General features: G+C 40.9%; 1 protein-coding gene across 4 annotated transcripts in view; it reads right to left on the bottom strand.

Moving 5' to 3' along the window:
• The window catches only part of ncam1b (neural cell adhesion molecule 1b), a 77,622-nt gene extending 56,414 nt beyond the window's left edge, over positions 1–21,208 (bottom strand). For all 4 annotated transcript variants that reach the window (XM_084558407.1, XM_084558404.1, XM_084558405.1 and 1 more), the window contains exon 1: positions 21,056–21,208. In XM_084558407.1, the coding sequence (XP_084414533.1) occupies positions 21,056–21,107 (52 nt within the window). In that variant the 5' untranslated portion in view covers positions 21,108–21,208. The remainder of the gene's footprint in view (positions 1–21,055) is intronic.
• Between the last annotated feature and the right edge of the window lie 667 nt (positions 21,209–21,875).

The raw sequence follows: 21,875 nt of genomic DNA, 5'->3' as shown, positions 1-21,875 counted from the left end.
GTGCCAAAAAACTTGTAACCTGCTATCAGATGTTAAATAAGTATTTTACAGACTCCAAATAATAGAAAAACAAAATACATAAAACATTTTGTGCCGTGGTAAACACTGGCATGGTGCTATGACAGCTTTAGGTAACATCATGACTCAAAGTGCAGCTAAAATATGATCTAAAATGATCTCCCTCTAATGGGTGTATTCCTCTTCCTCTCTGTGCTGAAGAGAAGCTGTGACTCAATGAGCTAGGGTGCACTTCACTTCAGTGGCCAACAGAATTTGCCCTCATTCACGCAATTTAGTGTGAGTGCCCCTCAGCATCTGCCTCAGCTGCGCGCTACACACAACAAAAGCCCAGGGACGTGGAGAGCCGAGCGTCTGCGACCCATCATGCCACGCTGTGTAGTCCTGTAATGATTCAGTATTTAGAAGGTTGAAAACAAGGCCGGGGAAAAAAAAAAAATAAAATAAAAAATATGCAGGCATTGTGCTCCCAGGAACACTTGAAATACAAGGGGGATGAAAGTTTCTGGCGAATCACAGGAAAGATGGTGGTTTATTCTGCAAACACAAACTGCAAAGCATCCAGAGTAAACATGGGTGCATCCGAATAGTCAGTCCATACTAACGTCGGTTAGAACGTACTACTCAACCGTAAATTTAGTACGTTATTTATGTATGGGAGCGAGTAGTAGGCATACAATTCGGACGTACTGGGCAGCCTTCTTGCCTGTCCTTAGACCCCGGATGTTTACATGTGATGCCGACACATATGATGCACACCGGCGGGTGCCGCGAAATTTTAAAGCCACCTCGGAGAAGTATTTTCGAAACAACCAACATTTTAAACTCAACATTTATCCTAATATACTGACATTTATAAACTTCGGTTGTCGTAGCTGTAGCTGTCACAACGGTCTCAGCCATTTTGTCTGATTTGATTTTCCCGGGGGCTCGTCTTCTTCTACGCTTAGCGGGCTCCCGCTGAATTGTGGGATAGCGTAGTGAGCTACTGTTGTATACTGTGGAGGTAGTAGGCCATCTGGGTATTTTTCGCCTACTAGTCGATGTCTACTAAGAATTCGGACGTACTACTACTGTGGCGTACTGCGTCTCGCCTACTGAACAGTACGTTAGTATGGGTATTCGGATGCACCCCATGTTTTGTCCTCTATGACACTCACATACGTGGCGCTGTCAAATAATAATTACACCTAAAATCCAAGTTTGATTTTCATCCAGCTTTGGGCTCCAGCTGAGCAGCACAACCTGTGCAAGGACTGAGAGAGAGAGAGAGCAGTCTGTTGCCATGTCTAAAAGAGATACGCACAATCGGTGGAATGGAAAGATTCTTGGGAGGATGAATTCGGGGGGACTCCGGAAGGATTTTTTTTTTATTTTCCATCTCAAATCCTTGGTGGCAACTACATACAAGAATAGGGAGTCTGTGTGGCATGAACAATGACTGAAATGTTAACATCTCTGCGCACACAATGAATCACCACAGTCTGTCACCAAAAAAAAAAAAAAAAAAAAGCGTATTCTTCGAGATTAATCATTACAGTGGTTCTCCAGTGAGTTCCCTGTTGGTGCTAGTCACGACACACTCCCGTGAAAAAAGCCCACAAAGCATCCACACCGCTTTCCTACTAGGAGAATGCGATTAATGTATAATACAGTAAAGCCGTGCTAACTTGGCACATTTTCATGCATCTCTAATAATTACTGTAACAACAAAGACCCAAAAAAAGGGGGGGGACTGGGAGGGCAGGAGGGCAGGAGGTCTGGAGGGAGGTAGCCAAAATGAACACTCAGCCACAAGATGCCTGTGACTACACAGAACCCCGAAGCCTGGCACATGCACACAGCTCTCTCTGTGTGTCCATTCAGAAGGCAGACAAGCTGGGACGAGCCGGATAAGCCTGCCTGTGACTCCACCAGGAAGAGGATCAATAGGAGGGAATGCACCATTTCGGATACGGCCAGATAGAGCCAAGGGCAGGGCGGAGAGGCAGAGCAGCACTTGAGTACTCATTATGTTGTGTAGGACGACACAGCGTGTGCAGCCACTTCTGGAGTTATCTATGAACGGGGGAAGACGACGCAAACCCCCCCCCCCCGCAGAGATTAGGGCAGACCACACAGTAATTGGATTACAGGGCTAATGAAAATAAAAACTGGCACGAGCGCGTCTCCATCAAGGTTACGGCGCTAAGGAGGACGATCACGTGACCGAGCTGAAAACAGGTAGACAAACGTGTTCGCAGGAGCCAAAGACCCTATCCTGTGACCAGATAAATATTGGACAATGTTCACCATGGCCATCTCTTTTCCCTCGCCTGCTGGCATGGAAACAGTTGGCTGCAGCTGAGCATTTGGACATCACCCACCAGCAGTCAATCACACACTGATGTCCCGCCTCCCGTACTAACAGAGCCCGAAACACCTGCCAAGTATCAAATGCCAGTGAAATGTGTCTTTGCCAGTAAATAAACAAGGGTCACCCACCAGAGCGGCCCAGATGATGACGCCTCAGCTGGTCTTTTCCTGTCCTCAGACTCTGTCCCTACTGACTGCGGGAATACACTTTCTCTAACCGCGAGCCAATCAAACCAAAGCACAACAGTGGCTGTGTATTAAACAGGTTTCTGATTAGCCGCCTCAAATGCTGCCTCTATTATTTCCCAGTCGACAAAATGGTGTTCCAGCCAAACGCTGGTTTAAAGATAACCGCATACAAACAGCCTATATGTTGAACACTGTGAGGAAAGACCAAGTTTGAAATCAAAGCCTCTGTCTCCTCATATCATTACTGAATTTTTTACAACCTTCCTGCCTTAATACAGAACATGAAACAGAACTGAAAATGAGCAGGTTTGTGCAACAGCTCAGTCTCATCAAGCAGACAGACCGTGTAAAAAATAGAAACAGCATCACTGCAGCGTGCTGGAGAAAATTACTTCCTCTGCATAATCAGTGAAACTCAAACATTTCAGCTTTGAATATATCATGAATTTTAACACATCAAGAGTATTTTACTACTGATGTGGATTAACAGCTAACAGAAAGCAACATTACACGTATCTGGCTTTGCTGACAGTAAAAAAAAAAAAAGGTCTTCAGGTTATTTACTTAGAACAACACAATGTTAACCGCGTGTTGACCCCACTATTTTAACAAGGTACCTACTAATTTAATCCTCTTTCCTTTTCTTACACAATCTATATGAACAGGATCTCTCTATTTGCCTGACCAGACAGACCCAGCTGAGAAGCGTTCAGTTCAATTCATCTTCCTGCTGCGTACGTGCAGTGAATGCCCCCTGCGCTCTCGCTATCTGTATCAGAATATAACAGAGTCATCTATGCTCCACAAAGAAGCCTATTTTGTTTTATCTCATTTAGAATTACACGTACTTTATAAGTTCCCCTCTGGAAATTTGTCCTCTGGATGGGACCCATCCTAACACAATTAGGACTGTGCAACCACAATGCAATGCTTTGAGACAGACTACAGTTTTGAGGCCGATGCCTCGGTCAGGGGCAATCCTAATAAGTAATGTGCATGTCTGTGGGGTTGGAAACCAGAGCAGTCTGAGGAAACCCATAACAACAACAGGAAAACCATACTGTGAGGCAATAGTACCAACAAAACACTGGTTGAAAAAGCTTTTAAACCACAAACATGTTCCACATTTTCTAATAAACATACTATATTTATTACTTTAACAGCTCGCTTTTAGCATTTATGCCCAGAGTCATGCTTTAAACTCTCATCTCAGATTTAGACTCCTCCAGTGGTTGGAAAATACTTTATAGGTTGCTCTCACAAGGATGTGCTTGGTACTCCGGTAGCACGTTTGTGTTATTCAAGGCCACCCCAATGTCCCTCATTAATCCGTGCCACATTTAATTGTGCTAAGCCATAGCAGCGAGCCATTTGCATTCTTAAGCAATAGTGCCAGGCTCCTACAAAATATTTCCGGTTGCCGACTAATTAGAGATGCCGCTGACAAGCTGGATGAGGATGGCTAACACCTGTCAAGTTTTTTTTAGACGTAATAGAGCCGTTTCGGGCCACGTTTATTGCACACGGGGCTGGAGAGGGAGGTTTAGATGTGGACAGAAGGGCAGTGATGGTCACAGTCAGAACATTATGAGGTTGTCTGCTGTGTTATGTTTCAGACACACACACACAAGTGTTGTTATTCAGTTATTTAGCACTTTTAGCGAGACAACAAATTCATATTCTCGTCATCGCCTAGACAAGCGATGACTCATCAACAACCTGTTACTACACCTGCTAGGCAAATCTGTTCATGTTTACTGTTCGCATGTAACGTCAGGTATCCCGTTCTCTACAAATCCAATGCACGAACATACATTCAGGAAATATTTATCATTAACCTTCAGCTATCTGATAAGATTTAGTGTTTGTTCTAGAGGTGTTATTACAAGCCTTCCCCACCTAGTGCTGATTTAGTTGTCAGTACTAAAGAGCAAGGAAAGCCCAAGGTTGTGTTTTGCATTCTCGGAGACAGGCTGACTAGGCGTGGTCGGTCTTCACAACGGCTCCACTGAGGGCGACAGATGGCACAGAGGCACCTTATGACACAACATGAGCCTCCACACACACACACACACACCTTGTCGGCCAATCAGAGGCTGGACTGTAAAAATAGACACTGGGACAGCCTCCAGAGAGTTGCCTACTCGGTTTCTTGGGGCTAGAGTCTCCAGAGAGATCTAAAGAGAGGGAAGACTGCCACTGCCATTAATCTAGACACTTAGATTTATTATGAATTTAAGTGGGTAATGCCATTTTTTTTCTGCTTTTATGCCTGCTCATTATACACGCAACAGGACTCTCAACACGGTTCCAGCTAAGTGGCCCGGACTAATTTCATTAACAGGAGACATAAATTTGATTTGAGAGTCACGTTTACCTGAAATGTAAGGTACATGTGCCGATACATGAAACCATTTGCACAAAATCAATGCCACGATTTGTTATTTATAGGTGTTAGTGGATCTCATTCGTCTGACCTTCAGATTATACCAACCAGTCAAAGGCAACCGATTGCAACACATTCCCCTCCCTTAGAATTCATTAAATTCAGTCTGAGGGAGAGACCGTATACGCTGCACATTTCAGCTTCACTTCATTGAATGTTCTCTTACAAATCCCGTGAGCTACTCGGAATAAATTTGTCAGCAGTAAGAAGCCTGGGAAATTCACAAGTCAGAAATTCAAGTCATCCGAGAAAGTCAATTTAAGTCTTTTTTTTTTCTGAGGAACTGAAGTTATTCTTAGTGGGAGGACAGAATTAGTGGTAGTTTTCATGTTTGTACATCTGTTCACAAGGTCTAAAACACCAATGTACAAGAACGTGATACCACAACTAACAACTAAAACAATAGTGTAAGAATGCCATAAAAGAGAGACAGCTATTGCATTTAAAACATTCATTAAATGCAGACTAAGGCCACATTTACACATAGCCGGGTATTTAGAGAAACTAATATTTCCTCCCCTCCGTTTTCAATAATAACACTGTGCACACAACATCGTTTTCAAAAAACTTGTCATTTACATCAACCCGCATAAATACGCCGTCGAGCGCCATAATAACTATGCCAAACCTATGGGCGGCAGTATAGAGAGCCGAAGTCCCGCCCCTCTACTTCCGGGTTATGGGACCTATCTTTCGAAAAAATATGAACGGCAGTCTATGGAGAGATCATAATTATTTTCTGGTCCCGATCGAATTGTGGCATGAATTTCACATATGATGTGTGTGAATTTAAAAGATAATTTTTCACGTCAAGAGATAAATTATTTGACGTAAATAAGCTGAACAACATTAGGTTTTGTATGAGATCGCTTAGTGAACTACATCTCTCGTCTCGAACAATGTACGTAACTAGAGAACTATGGCTGTCTCCTTGTTGAGCTTTGCCGTCTTCTTCCAGGACGAAGGCAGAAGCATCAAACGAGGTGAAAATCATTATAAATCGGGTCATGTCGAGAGCTGTAGTTACACGAAGGGAGTTTTGGTCGGTTCTGTACGCGCCAGCATGCGGGACTTGTAGTTCGTTTAATTACGTATTTTCCATAGCGTTTTACTTAACTATCTTGCGACAAACTGTGACATTCTTGACATGTAAAATCATTTTTTATTCTGAAAAACAACATGTGTATAATCCAAGGCACAAATCGATCGGGACCAGAAAATAATTTATCTTTCGCCATAGACTGCCGTTCATATTTTTTCGAAAGATAGGTCCCATAACCCGGAAGTAGAGGGGGCGGGACTTCGGCTCTCTATAGGGAAAAGAATAAAGCCATGCAAGCCAATCAAAATCCTCAGAATCGACACCAACGAATAACTGTAAATAGGGCGCTCACGTGACGTTAAGCATTTTCTGGCGCATAATGTGACGTTTGAGAACCTAAAACCCCGTTTCTCCCAGTTGGCACGGCAACACATAACCGGCGTTATCAGAAATCTCCACTTTGGCCGGAGTTTTTAGAAATAATCGTTTTCTGTGATAAAAACGGGGTTTTCGTGTAAATGAGAGGCCAAACCGCAGGGAAATATCTGCGTCTTCCCTTCATGTAAACGGGGCCTAACACAGACACACTTCCAGTTCCGATGTGTGGGTGAGGGGGGCTTTCACCAAATCACAAGACTTGAAAAAGTCATAGAAAATTAGGAATCCGTCTACATTATATATTCACAGTGGTGTGACCTTGCATAACAAAATGTTCCTGACTTGAACATTTATTTTAACAAACTGTTTCAAAACTACTCATATTCAATCAAGCCACCACCTTGTGTTTGCAACAAGTGTTGAGTCTCCTTTAGCGGACTGCACAAGGTCATGCCTGCAATTTTTTTGTCAAAATGTTAATTTCAATACTCAATACCTCCTAAATTTGGGAACTTTAAACCAGCAACTTAAAAAGCAACGGGGGTAGCCGGTGACTGAGTGTTTATTTTAACAGATCCACTGTGTGGATGGTAATCTGCTGGTATTGATGGCACAAACAGTCACAGTCTATCAAAGGTGCGCATAAACAGATTAACTAGAGAAGACCTTAGCCTAATTATTCTGTGTAAGTAAGTAAACACAGCATGTGTTTTACCTCTGTGTGCTTGCCACTTGTTTAGGGTAGCAACTGTCCTCTGGTTATTTAAACAAGATCTCTTTGAGGGATGAGCAAACTAACCACAGTTGCCTCAGCCCACAGCAAGATGGAGATGGAATTATGGGAAAACATGTCCCGCCATCACTGAATAAATATCCAGAACCTAAGGCCATACAGCGGCTCCACGGCGGAGCCCTCCAATCATGATGTCTCATGTTGCAAAAGGATTTCAGCACAGAATTCCTCCGAGCTACTTTTCTAATTAGGTTCTATGAGAAAATTAGCTTGAAAACAGGGTTGCATATTTTGCAACATTAAATTGTCAGGATTTGGGAAGATTTTGTGGATACTGCAACCAAACAAAGATTAAAAAGATTTTTTTTTAATATCATAATTTATGTTATATGACTTTAGATCTGTTATGTTAAATGAGGGGTGTTTTTGTACTCAGGGAAAAACAAAGAATTCTTAAGAAAGCAAAAAACAAATCTTACATGTTATGATTTAATAAGGGAAGTCTCTCAGAATAAATAAATGTAAGTGTTGGATATGATGCTTTCATGGAAAGAACACTGCAAACAGTAAATCACAACAACACTCAGCTGTTAACTTAGACAATGGCGTAAACCACAAAATAAACATGAACTATGTAAAATAACTATGTCATTTATTTACTGCTTATTTTTTATGACTAAACCTCCCTTTCATTAGGCTGGAAGTCCCCCCACCCACAAATGTTTTTGCAGAAGGTCTATGGAGCTAATCAAATCGTGTTGGTGGGCTTTATGCAGTTATGGACAGAAGAGTAAGGCAACACCAAGGAGACACCATCTGAGAACTGTTGAGATTGTTTTGATTACAACAAATTAGAAAAGGTGAGATGTTTAGATGTTCTGCAATCGTGTCTGTCTTGAAATATACCAACAGCACAATAACCTCAAAGGAGATAGAGTTCACAGAAATTAAGGCATTTGTCGAGACAGATATATCACATAATTCATTGCTCTGATTGTTTGTAAGACTAACCGTACTGCATCCAGAAGTGCTTTTTTTCCTCTGTATTCACTGAAACACACCCCATAATGAAATCCAAGAATCGAGTCTGGCTACGGCAGACGACCCCATTATATCAATATACTAGAAACCGTGTGTGAACATATTTTCCAATAGGCCGACCAACGTCAAACGTCCTCAATGCTCCAGCATGTTGGCTTACATCCTCTAGTGAAACAGCCTCCTGACCCTGTTCAGTCAAACTGTTTTAACTGTGTGTTATCGTGGCCACTCAGGCGGAGAAAGCACCCATGTGCTGTCATAAGGTAGAGAACAGTCCTTCACAGGCACGTCCCCTCTCTCCATTAATGGTGGTTGTTGTGAGGGAATATCCAGTGGGAGAGCACGCATGTTACCAGTATGCCACTGAGAATACAGTGGATGATTACTGTTTGCTAACAGCATACATGCTGCACAGCAACAGATTTGTTTTTTCAGATCAACATTCACTGAAATAATGGTTCAAAAGTCATATCATAATATGCTTTTTTTTGTTTTTTTTGTTAACGCCTTTGGCTTGAGAAAGACTAGATACCAAAAAATAAGCTGTGAGGAATATGGTGTGTCATTATGAAGACCTATTAGGGTTTGGTTGAGTAAACACTACTGAGCTGCATAGTTAAGATTTCGAACACTCGTCTATTTGAACTGTTTCACCACAGCTTCGTAATAACACTACCAGAGCGATGAATTCTCGTGGGTGGTTCTTCCAGATGCTGTTTTCCCATTTTTAAACACTTTAAGGCAGTGCATAGATAATCTGGCCTGGTGACTACTGGTGACTGGTGATGTGATATGGTTTCATTTGTTTGAGAGAGCTTGTCATTTTCTTTTGCATTCTATGACATCCATGGAAAAGACGCACGATGGGGTTCATGACACATCCGGCTTCTGCTGGCAAACAAAAAAAAAAAAAAACAAGACGGCTTTCAGGCAGTGGAAGTCAATGAGTCATACTGAGAGGAGATCCTTTAGGGAGGAGCGTGAGAGAAACATTAAAATAGACCAAGACAGACAAGAGGATACAGTGCCAAATTCACAGCATTTACAAATAAAAAGTTTAAAAAAATGGCACTGTATCATCCATTCTGTTCAGATATCTCATTTTTAGTCTGCTCCTTTTAAAGAAAAGTCTAGTGTCATAGAGGAAACCATTATGTATTCAGACGGAAGTCAGATTTGTAACCTTGCAAATCTTCTCTTGTCCTTCGTCCTCTTATCTGCTCTTTCTATTTTACTAGCTACAATTTAACCTGGGAGATTTTAGACTTAATATTTTGAGGCAGTACCAGTATCAATAACAATGCCGGAACACAGACGAACAATCTTTGCAACGATTTGTTGCCTCTAAATTCCACTCATTTCTCATCAGACTCAGGACCTGGCTATTCAATTATATATGGGATTTGTCATATTTGTCTCAGGGGTAAAGCGCTGATTTCATCTCATTTGCTGCTCTTTATCTACAGCTAGTTCTTTATGAATAATTTAGATTAAGTGAAGACAAACAATCACAGATAATGGCTTTTATGCTGTTCAGATCATGCTGCGTTGTGTTTATGAGATTTAGCAAATCTGCAATTAATAATCACAGTATTCAATAATCCGGATCACAATTTGTTGATGCAACGATGGTGCTTTGATATGACATCAGAGAAGTAATACTACCCTGATTCTGATCTCCAATATCCAGAGGATTAACATTCTTGTCAGTGTCCGCAGGCCACAGACTGATAACTGGCAGCTTGTAATATATGCAGAGTTTACCCTAACATGATAAGACTTGACTTACCACAGCACCTGAGCCTCATTAATGGCGAGTAAATGTGCTATGGCTTTCTCGCACTTCAGAAAAAAAATAATGTATTGGCCCAAAAATAAGATTTTTTTTCTGTAAATGAGATTGAAAACTACATGTTCTTGACATCAAATACTATTTATGGATGGAAAGCACCATTATAACTAGTGTACAGATACAGAGAGTAGGGCTTTGACTTTTGCCCAAAAATCATATTCGAAGTTCGTTTGTTTATTAATATTAAAATTCGAATATATTCGAATATTTATTAATTATATTTTGACCATTAAATGTCTTCAGTAAGACTGATATTGGTATCAAACTTAAGTTCTATATGTTCTGTCCACCAGAGGGCAGTGTATCAGTCAATGTTAATAGACTACGTGCACGAAAGGCTGAGTATTTATGCGTGTTAAAATTTTTATTATTAAGCAAACAAGATATGCAGTGTCGGAATGAAGATGTAACGAGCAGAATATAACAGAAGATGCTGTTACGACACAGTTAACGCTCCATCGGAAATACACAAGCTTACAGGAACCTAGCATGCTAACGTTACCTACAGGAGCCCAGATGACCAACAATAGCTTTGCTAATGAGCTCGCGATTTTACTTCACCAGGCGTGAAAAAAAAAAAAAAAACTCGGAATCTGAATAGAAAACAACGTTTACAAGCAAACACATTTACAAAAAAATAATTCCCATACAGGTTCGAATATTAAGAGATCCCTAAAATTCGTTCAATTTTTAAAATAATCGAATTATATTCGAATAACGAAGTTCGGAGTCAAAGCCCTAACAGAGAGTAGTGTCATGGGTTGCTTGTACCCTTAATGGAGGAGATTTCAATTTTCTTTAGGGTGAATCTTCAAACAAAAAAAAACAAAAAAAAATAAATAAATGTTTTGTTAGCCAAGTTTAAGCTGCAGGTGTTCTGAATGCTGTGTTGAAGATATGGATATAAAATCATGATGAGTGAAAACATGCTACAATCGTTCATAAGATCAATATGCTTCAAGGAGCAGGATGAGTCATATTACACAATGAAATTTTCCAGACACTGTCATCTGGCTAAAAGCTGACCAACTGAGATGAATCAACAATCAACATGAATTAATTCCCAACACATTAAAAATTTTTTGTTTTTTTTTTTTTTTTGGGAAAGACCAAAGTGCAGTTTCATGGTAGTCAAAAAATGGGGCCCAAGAGAGCCGTTACCAACCCCCACAATATCCAAACAGCCTTCAGCCTTTCAGAACAAATTTCATCCATCATCTGCACCTTGCCACTGAGGAGTTAACTGTACTCCCCCAACGACCTCTGACTCAGAGATGGACTCTTAAATCCTCCAGCTATACCTCCTGTCCAATGGGTGTGTGTGAGAGCTGGGTTCAGAAATACCACTAAGTCGCCGAGTCCAGCTCTCGATGATATTGCCAGTTAATGTTAGGAATCCTAAACTGGTGCTTCACAGCCTCTGAAAATTGCTTCCACACCCAAACTTCAGTGGTTAAGCCTGATTGGTTACAGTGTCTGCGCGTAAAAAGGGACGGGGTCTGCGGTAGATAGAGTGAATCTCTTTATGTGTTACACCCTGTTAGGGAGGCGACTCTGCTGGAAAGGAAAAGGTTGTTTCTGTGCGAGTTAGAGGAAATATATCTGAATAGATGTCAGTTAGCTGTTACAAAGACCTCAATTTGAAGTGAAGTGTCCGTCAAAATGCCAAAAAATGCACGGGAATATGCTCATCTCGCAGAGTGCAAATAGTAAGAAGGCAAATGTCAAATAGATTGGTGGTGTAATTTCCTTAGCATTACTCATTTATTATTCATTGGGATCAATCACCACAGGCTTGTGTGTGCTGTTCAGATAACAAAGGTCAAAGTGGATGTTCAGATCTCAGACTCCGCTGTGTCAAAATGATCACTCTTTTGATCACAATAACGTTCAAATGCCTCGCCTATTCTTGAGAACTGTAGTTTAGATAGCCACGTATATATTCAATCAAAATTAAATGTAGTATTCTAACTAATTCAAATACTAATCTGACTGTTCACAGGGTGACTATGCAATTAGACTATACAAAGAGCTCAGAACATATGTCTTAATATTTAATATTTAACATAATATAGAAGCTGTTAAAGCAGGAGCAACCAGGGGCTTTGTTATAAAATGAAAAGAGGTAGGTTTCTTTCTAAATTTGGACGTGTCCATTACGTAATTTTAGATTACTCTGCATGAATGAGGATGAAACGAGGTTAATTCCCAGCCTCAGTGATATCACTTTCTAAAATTTTTCTCCTCCGTCCAAAGCTCTAAAAAACCCTAATACGACCCATAAAACATAATCAGCTTGATAATAACATGACTCTTAATTCACCCCTGTAGCTTTAGTCTAATAAATCTTCAAAAATGTGATTATTATGCATTATCTTGACATGAGTAGGCTTATTTTTTTTTAATATATATGGAAAAAAAGAGGCTTTGAATAAAGAGCTGGCGATTTTTAAGTCAATTGTGAGGGTCGTTCATGATTACATTAAAATACTCGAAATGCGCTCCTTTTCAAAAGGTAGGAATTACAGACATTAAGTGTCATGTTGAATTGTTAACTGGGTTAAAATACACTTGAGTGACTGTTAAAGTAGTTCTTGGGGCTGGCATAAATATCGCCTGTCTGTGAGAGTCACTGCCATCATTTCAAAGTGGATTCTGCACGTTGAATGGATCAGATAGAGCTCGAGCTGCTAATGCTCCCCTGGAGATAGCTCCTCCTTACCGTGATCTAATTAGAGATTAAAAATAACCACTTTTTTTTTTTACTGAATGAGTGTCACTGCACTACTTTAGTGATTGAAATCTTTTTTTTCTTTACATTTAACTAATTAACTTACTTTTATCTCACAACGGACACAAAGTATAGTTTAATATTATCGAGTGAAGACTGAATCAATAATAAAAGACATGTTTAAGTAAATAAATAAGCAACCAAAAGAAAAGTTTGAAAAACAGATTAAACTATGTGCAATATTACTGTTAATCGAAGCAGAGAAATAACGGGCCACCATATCATCACACCTAATCGAATCTTTGAACAAGAATTCCCGCTTCACTGTTACTTTGCACATTACAGCAATATTTATCTCCAGATCCCATCATGATGAAAATGGTATATCCAGTTTGCAATTTGTCTGCATTAATCTGCAAGAGATCTTTGATCCAGCGAGCATGGGTAGGCGTTGTTTCATCCTTCCACTTAAGAATAATTAGTCATCTAGCAATCAGAGACACAAAGGAAATACCATTTAATTTATACATTATAAGATAAGCTTCTTAAGCTGCAACCCAAAACATTGCTGTTAGCTACGATGGGTTCAGGGGAATTTGAGTCCTGATTTTTGCTTATGGTATTTGGATATACCATGTCCTTGGCTCTTTTTAGAATAATGAAATGTCTTGCAGAGATAAATAAGTAGTGGATCCTGTGCAGGATCAAATCCAGTGCCCCAGTTTCACCTAAAAGTCACTGTCATCTTCGTCTTATTCAAATTGGCATTGTACTCAGGGGAGATGAAAATCTGGTCGTCATTATGGCTCAGATAACCTTTCTGCCATTAAAGTTTCAGTGTTTCTTTTTTTTTTTTTTTTTTTGAAAAGGGTGAACTTCACAAAGGAACGAGCACGGGCTTTTTGATCTTTAAGTTAGTTTGAGACTAAAACAGCTCTCTATGCAAGGCCTCTTTGGACTTACACACATATAATTTGGTCAATAACGGGGCAGTTTCCAGCTGATTTTCTGTCTTCGCCACAGCAGCTTTGTTTTGGATAATGTCAAGCTAGAAGTTGCACTCTTCAGATTCAGGGAAATGGTAACGACCAAACATTAAAATCTTAAGAAGAGATCGCACAATTGTACTGGATTTATTATCAAATGTTAGGACCCCATTTCAGATGTGTCTACTCCATTAGACACACCTAACGATCGCTGTATAATGGATTTTCTTTTCACAATAATGTTAATATGTGTTATTGCCATTACTTAGAGATATCTCTAAGTTGCCAGGCAATGACTAAGCCAGGAGAGGAGCATAATGTTAGAGAGTGTGACACACTATGGTGACTGCATAAAAAGAAAGCCTGAGGCATAGCAATCTGAATTTTCCCTGCTCTACGCATGGTGATGCATCCTATAGTGTATCACTAATGAATCCACCATGATGTGCATGGACGCATGAGGAGACACATACACTGCTTCCCTTCACACTACACAAAAGAAGTTGAGAGGTAAATCCTTGCCAAAAGCATGTTGCTTCATTACAGTAAGATGAGAGACTCATTTTTGTTAAATCACACATACTGTACGCTCAATGCGACTCGGTAAGCCTGAGCCGAGAAGCCTCATCTGGATCTCTTGTAAAGTGGAGCAGAGATCCTTCCAGTGCGGACAGTGACATGATTGTAAAGTAATTTTCTCTTTCAGGGGCCCACATGGGCCACAAACAAGGTTGTGATAACTTAGTTTGGGTCCTGTCTTTCCCTCGCTACTCCTGATGCCAAATAAGACACAGAAAGGCCACATGGAGCCAGGAGGTGCTCTCGGGTTAGAACGAGGAAAAGCAAAATGGAAATATATCTTTATTTGCAAGCGAAGAGTCCAGTGGGGAAAGGTTATACATTTGGTTTGTGTATCTGATGGTAAGAACTGGTCAAAGCTTTGGCAAAATATAAAAAGAAAAACAGCACGGCCATTGTAATGAAAGATAAACTGTTTATAAGGAGATAATTATAACATATCCTGTTTAAAGCATTATTCAAGTGCTTAAGACTTACAATTAGATTATTAGGATGTCTCAACTATTCCAAGAAGATAATTGATACTTAACAAAACACTGACACTTTGTCCCACAAAGCAAAAGCTTCAAAGAAGAAGCCATATAATGCCTAAAGGTTTGCCAGTCTAGGGTTACATGTCCATAGAGAGCCTGTGTTCACAATGACGGCCTCCTTTTTTCTTTTTAATGAATGACAAGGACACATTGCTCTAATTTCCTGGCAGCGTTGAGATTGTAGCATGTTTTAAATTTCGAGAGACGTGGGCATAGTCTGACGTTGTACTGTAATCTTTAGCTAAAAAGCCACGATGTCTGAAACACTCTAATGCAGCAGAAACAAGATACAAACCGAGCTCGTCTCCCAGGCCTTTCTGTTCAGCACCGTGTTTAACCTGTTTCATACTCTTAAATTAAATCGGATTAATATTAATCCCTAATATAATAAGTCAGACCTCACAGGAATTGCGTAAGGTTGCTGCCACAGCAGAAGCTAATCACTAAAAAAACAAAAAAAACAACAAAAAAAAAATAAACTGCTAAACCCACAGCCTGTGCCTCATCTGTGAGCAAACCCTGAGGAAAGGATGTTTATGTTCCTCCTACAGCTCCTCGCAGGGTCACGTGCACGTGTAATGTCATCTTTTTACCATCCTCAGGCAACAAATCCCCTCTCAACCCTCTCAGACCTGGATCTGTCTGATCCACTCCCCATCACCAAAGAGTCGTAGTCCCGGCTGCGACAAAACCACTGCCTCTCTCTCTCGTTTCTCCTTCCTAATTCTGGATGAAAACCTTATATTCAGTGAGATTGATGAAAAGGATTTGAATATGTGAGCAACTGAATTTACATTTATAGGGAATGGGTATTTCAGTGACTATTTCACTGAAATGATAATGTTTTAAAACGACTAGGCTGACAGATAAAATACTTGAAACACGAATGGCTGACAGCTGTTTCCTAAAAACTGCCTCAAAACCAGCATTTGTGAGTCCCCGTCATCTGTTAGATTCTGAAAAAAAAAAAAAAACATCTGGCTCAATAAACATCCTCTGAAGCTTAGCAGTAGCTTGTCAGTGGATATTAGCAGGTTTAGTTATTTGGTAGGAGGAAACTAAAATAAGAGAAACTGAAGGTGAAGACATATGGGTTTAGGCTTTTAGCCTCTTCTGCTGGTTTCTCAAATAGATTTTCAAATGCAAGCTGTTGATACAGTTTTGTAGTACACCATTTGACACTCAAAGCCAAAGGCCAGTTTGGTTTAGCAAAGTCTGCACATGCATGCTGCAGCTTTGCTTTACAAGCACTTACTCCTGGTTCACCTGTTATCTATGGTGACTTTAATAAGATACCGAAATACGTTTTGCACAACAACACAATACAGTAGCAGTCCTGTCTTTATACCTAGTAATTAAAACTCAACACTGATCATTTTACAGCTAAACTATGAAATCTGTGCTGGTCTCCTCTTGCCAGATGTGAGCATTTGGTGCTTTCTTTCATTGTAAATTGAACTCCTTTGGATTTACTAGTATTTAACAATGAATCCGTTAATCAGGAAAACAACAGCTTCATCAATAATTAAAATAAACATTAGCAGCCACACTCCTCATACCCATTTCCACTGTAGAGTCTCTGCAAGACGTAATTGTGTTAACCATGTCAAGTCTGAGACAAATTCTCTGCTCTCAGCTGAACACAATTGTGCAATATGTTCGATTTTAGTCATGTAGTTGACTGAAAAGGCTTGCTCCATGTTTCGGGAGATGGAAATCTATTTCGGTGGACCTCCCTAATAAATTCTCAATATGGGGAAACACTGCTGCCAGTACACAATGTGCACACACACACGCCACTCTGAAAATATTGCTTTATCAAGCTGGAGCTGTTGGACTTGCAGCCATTGCATTTGGCAGAGTTGATTTCCATCCTCACGAAGCTAAGTCAGACGTGAAAGAAGTCTGGAGCGTCTGCAAGTCTGCCTCCAGTCAGCCGCACTTCCATCTTGCTTTACACGAGGCAGCAGCGTGGAGCTACGTCACGATTTCCACATGAGCTAACCGGTGATGTAACACGGGCTACGTAAAACTGTCCCACTGTTAAGCAGAGAGATGCATTATCCTATTCAGGAGGCATGTGGTGTGAAGCAAAGCTGCAACTCATTCATCAGCCTCACAGGTTGAGAACATTTGGAACTCATCTCTCATATCTTGTCGAGTTTCACTTCTCGCTTTGATCTCTGGAGGCTGCGCTTCATTTTCTGGAATGATTCCATATTCCAGTTATCAGGACAAATGGGATCAATTAATAATTATGTCAAGAGGCACAACAGGGCACAACTGAGCATGCGACCATCAGGACTGGAGAGAGGAAAGAGACGGAGGGTTAATCCTTCCCCCAGTCTCAGTTCAGTTACATGCACTGTGACATACAGTATAATAATCTATGAAACGATTAGGATTTCCTTTGATTTACATTCTGCTACTTGAGCTTTAAAAGTGACCTCTTCTGACAGTTGTGTAAAGCATTAGTATAAAAGCAAATCTGATAAAAAAGAACTTAGTTTTAGCTTCATCTATGGCATGTAGGATGTGGCAGCGTTGCCATGCATGATAGGAGTGGGAATGTCAAACTCATTGTAGTTCAGGGGCCACATGCAGCCCAATTTGATCTCAACTGGGCCGGACCGGTAAGATAACAGCATAATAACCTGTAAGTAACGACGACTCTAGATTTTTTTCCAATTGTTTTAGTGCAAAAAAGAACAAATAAATTAGGAGAATGTTTACATTTAATAAACTATCCTTGAAAAAATGTGATTTTTGCACTTTGCAAATTCATGCTGGGGGCCAGATTAGACCTAGCCTGGTCGTTACCATCCTACGTTTCCGCCCAAAATTTGATTTCGGGCTCGCACGTAGTCTGGCACAATGTAATAGGAATCTGTCTCCGTAATGGGCGGATGCTTATATCGACGTTTAAAATCATTGGAGTTCCCTTAACCAATCAGCAACGTTTGGTAATGACGTATATTGTGCGCCGGAGTTCAGGCTCTTACCACTCCCGCTTCCAGTTAAATAAATCAAACTTTTCCCAAAGCCAGTTGGAAGAAGAGCTACGACGTCCTCACCATTCATAAAACTGACAAGACAAGCCTCTTGTTCTGGTTTTAATTCCGTGATGCTCTCGAGAGTTGAGACAACTTCGCGGATGGCTTCTAGCGTCTCTTCCTCCGTCGCCATTGTTGCTATGCTGTTGAACTACAAGCTTCGCTGGCTGGACTACAAGCAACTCGGCAGGCGAGTTCCGCGTCATCACTCAACTGTTTGCCGATTGGCGCGGTTACACGCGAACCGCGGAAGTGCAATTGACCTTTGGCTAAGCCCCGCCCCCCTTAGTTACTGTTGCTACGTCCGACATTCTCTTCTGGGCTGTGGTTTTCTGGTTATCTATAAGGCTCTGGTATCAATATCAAGGAGCAACACTGTTCATGCAAAGCTGGGTACGTCTCTATTCACTTCTATAATCGTTATTACGAAGCAAACGGACTAACGTTACGCACGTATAACGTTGTATTTCTTCATCGTGTGCTAGCGTATCAACAACTATGCAACTTAAGCTGTAACGGTGATGTTTTGGTTAGCTCCACAGGGTTTTGCGCGCACATCATTGGGCTTATCCATACCCTGGATGCTGGATATATACCGACAGTATAGCCTGCCGAGACCGAAAATATGAGACGCCTGCGTTAAAGTCAATGGAGCGCTGTGGAAAAAGTGTCGGACCCCTGTGGGAGCTCTCTTGGCTGTGATTGGTCAATCTACATTCTAGGGCGGGGCTTAGCCAAAGGTCAACTGGGCCAGACTCCGTGCGAGACCGAAATCAAATTTTGGGCGGAAACGTAGGACGGTAACGACCAGGCTAGATTAGACCCTCTGGCGGGCCGGTTTTGGCCCCGCGGGCCGTATGTTTGACACCTGTGACGTAGACTCAAGAGCAAAAACATACCGAATATGGATGGCAAACGGATGTGCAATAAACTATCCTACAAGAACTGAAAACCATTAAACCTAGCTTGGTTATATCAATATTTAGCATAATTATATGAACTTCTAAATCTCCAGTTACTTTCCCAATGCTGCTGGGGTGGTGTGATATTTTGATAAGTGAAAACATTGTAAAAAATATGAAGAAATTGCTTTACTATTACACAATTTCTGCAAGTTCAATGAATATCTGCTGAATATGACATCTTTCTCTCATACAAAAAAGAATGTTTGTCCAATAAATAATTATCCAACAGTCTCAAATTGAGTCGAGACGTATTACGCAACTGTATAAACAAGCTAATTCTTTTGGAGTGACTTTAATCACACGTCTAATCGCTTCAGACGTCCTCGTAACTTTATCAACAACACAGAACGTTAAAAAATATGTTTCTCTCAAGACAGAATCGAGGCCGAACTTAATCTCCGTCACCTAATGCTTTGATTAAATAATTTGTAATGTATTATACGGGTGCACAACATAAGGAACACTAGAGAAAATAAATGCATCCTAATATAACGGCCCTGCACAAACCAACCCTAGCTTCGTGAAGGTTATGATATTTAGAATGTGCTTGAAATAACAGAGAGAGCTCTTGATTCAATTGCGTTTTCATTTCGGAGGCTGTGGTTTGTAGTACTATTAAATTGCATCGTGTTGTACAGACACACGTTTTGATTATTTAGACAGGCCCCATTTCAGTCGGCGGGCTAGGTTCAATAACAGAAAACACGTTTGTGCTTAATTCAATCCAATTTAACAGGCACCACATCCTCGAATTATTACACAGCTGAATTATCACCGTATTTCTTTCTGTTTTAAAATAAACTTAACATTATAACAGTCCTAAAGCTACGATTTAGTGCAGGATTATTACATTAGGATGCATTTGTTTTCAGCTAGCGTGTCTAATCAACTGGCAAGTAAAAAAAAGTGAGTGGAACTGAAGGTAGGTAGCAAAGCAATAAACGAGTGTCGAGACCTATTCCAATATACTTACGTTAAACTGTGGCCCAAGATTGGCAATAATTGAAGACTAGCACATTTACATAATATTTCCCAATGAACGCAGGAGAGATTGCATTAACATTACAATGCAGTGAGGGGCTCCACTCCCTCTGCGTTTTTTCCTTCTACTGCCAGAGGAAGACCCCCCCTGCTGCACACATCGGATTGTACATGAAGGATTAAAAGGCTATCCCACGAAAAGCCTGAGCCTGGGCGTAGCTGAAGAGTACTACTTCAAAACATAAGCACCTCTACAAATGTCAAATTAAATAAATAAATAAATAAGGGGGTGTGCAAATGTTATTAACATGCAAAAACTCCCTCAATTATGTAAGGACGCATTCCAACCAACTTAGAGGATCTGGTTTCAGAGCCTTTATCGTGGCATGGGATTACATAAGAGATGATTCAGAGTAGAAGTTGTGCTTTGCTTGTGAATCCGTGTGCAAAATAAAAAGCCAACCGTGTCCCTGATAGACCCGTATGCATTGTCAACATCAGCAGCCTCTAAACAATGCAATCATTGTAATCACCTGTTAAAAAGCGTGGACAGGTGTACAGTGCAAAAAAAAAATAAAAATAAGAAGTTTTAATCGTGCACAATGCACCTTTTGAAGTGCCAGAGAGCCCACCGTCAACAAAACACGTCCCATCCAAGAGGAGACGGCCGACGGCCCACATCAAACACGACCACTTCAATCTAGCTACCGAAGCAAGGTTTCTACTCAAATGCAGCAGCCGATACGAATTTAAAAAGCCCCGTTCTTCGTGCATATTTTTTATTTAACGTGTAATAACGCTAAGTCAGCGTGCGGGCTCGTCACGCAAAAAGAGCAGCCCCACTGAAGTGTGTGTTTGTGTGTATGTGTGTGTGTGTGCAGACCCGCAGAAAATGGTACCAACCGACACATTAGCGGCAAGCTGTCGTTACTTCAAAAAAAAAAAAACAGCTCGCCAGTTAGCTAATTAGCAGCAGCCGCAGCACCGTTACCGTGGCACCTGCTAAATGAGAGAGAGAGAGTAGTGCCTGCGGGCGGAGGAGGCTTACAGGGAGAGAGGATGCCTGCGGTCCTGACCACAATTTAAAACCGATGGAAATAGACGGGACACTCGCTGTAAAACACAAACACTTCAAAATAAAAGAGTTAAATTTGTTGTTTTTTTTCCTCCTACCTGTACAGCCCACGAGAAGCAAGGCTAGAAAAATATCCCTTGACTGGACCATCGCAACTCCCGAGTAACGTGAACGTTAAACGGCGTCAGCTAACGTTTAATCTCCCTCTCCGTCCCTACGTTGCTGCCCTCGGGTTTTTTTTTTTTTTTCCTCTCCTCTCTTCTTGCCTCCCTCAGCAACTGTTCATCCTAATCTATATATATATATATATCTGAGCTCGTCGGTGTCAGCAGCAGCGGCGTCGTCGTCGGTGACAAGCGGCGGTCAGAGATTAGCGGCGATGAGCGCCAGTGCACAGTTCAAAGTCTGACTGACAAGCAGAGCCTCATCACACACGAGGATTACTCCGCACGGGCGGAATAAACGTCCTTCCGTTAAATAGTGCGAGGGTCTATATAGACGTTGGTTGGACCGTCTACAATAACGTCAATCACAACAAGACGAGGAAAAGAGTAAACAGCGTATAAATATATTAATTTAAACCATATTTTCTGTGATAAGACTCTAAGTATATTATGTTGTCAATGCCAGATTTGGGGGAACACCTTTCCCTCTCTAGATCCACCCTATAACACTTATAAACTGTACATTTTAATTTGCCACTTCATTAGGTACATAAGTGAAAATGAATGCATTCTAACATATAATAGTCCTACACTCAATCTGAGCTTCTTCACTGTTAATAATAATAATAGATAATAATAGTTATTGCACTTTATTATTGCACATTATTCAGAAGGATGGGAAAACTGACTGCCTGACTGCCCCCCCTGTCCTACAGTCCCTTTTCTTTTTGTCCTCTTCCCCCCCCCAAGTGAG

Source organism: Chelon labrosus (genome assembly GCF_963514085.1).
Source record: "Chelon labrosus genome assembly, chromosome: 13".
Classification (NCBI taxonomy): domain Eukaryota; kingdom Metazoa; phylum Chordata; class Actinopteri; order Mugiliformes; family Mugilidae; genus Chelon; species Chelon labrosus.
The sequence above is the reverse complement of the archived record's forward strand: the minus strand, read 5'-3'. Positions and strand labels throughout refer to the sequence as shown.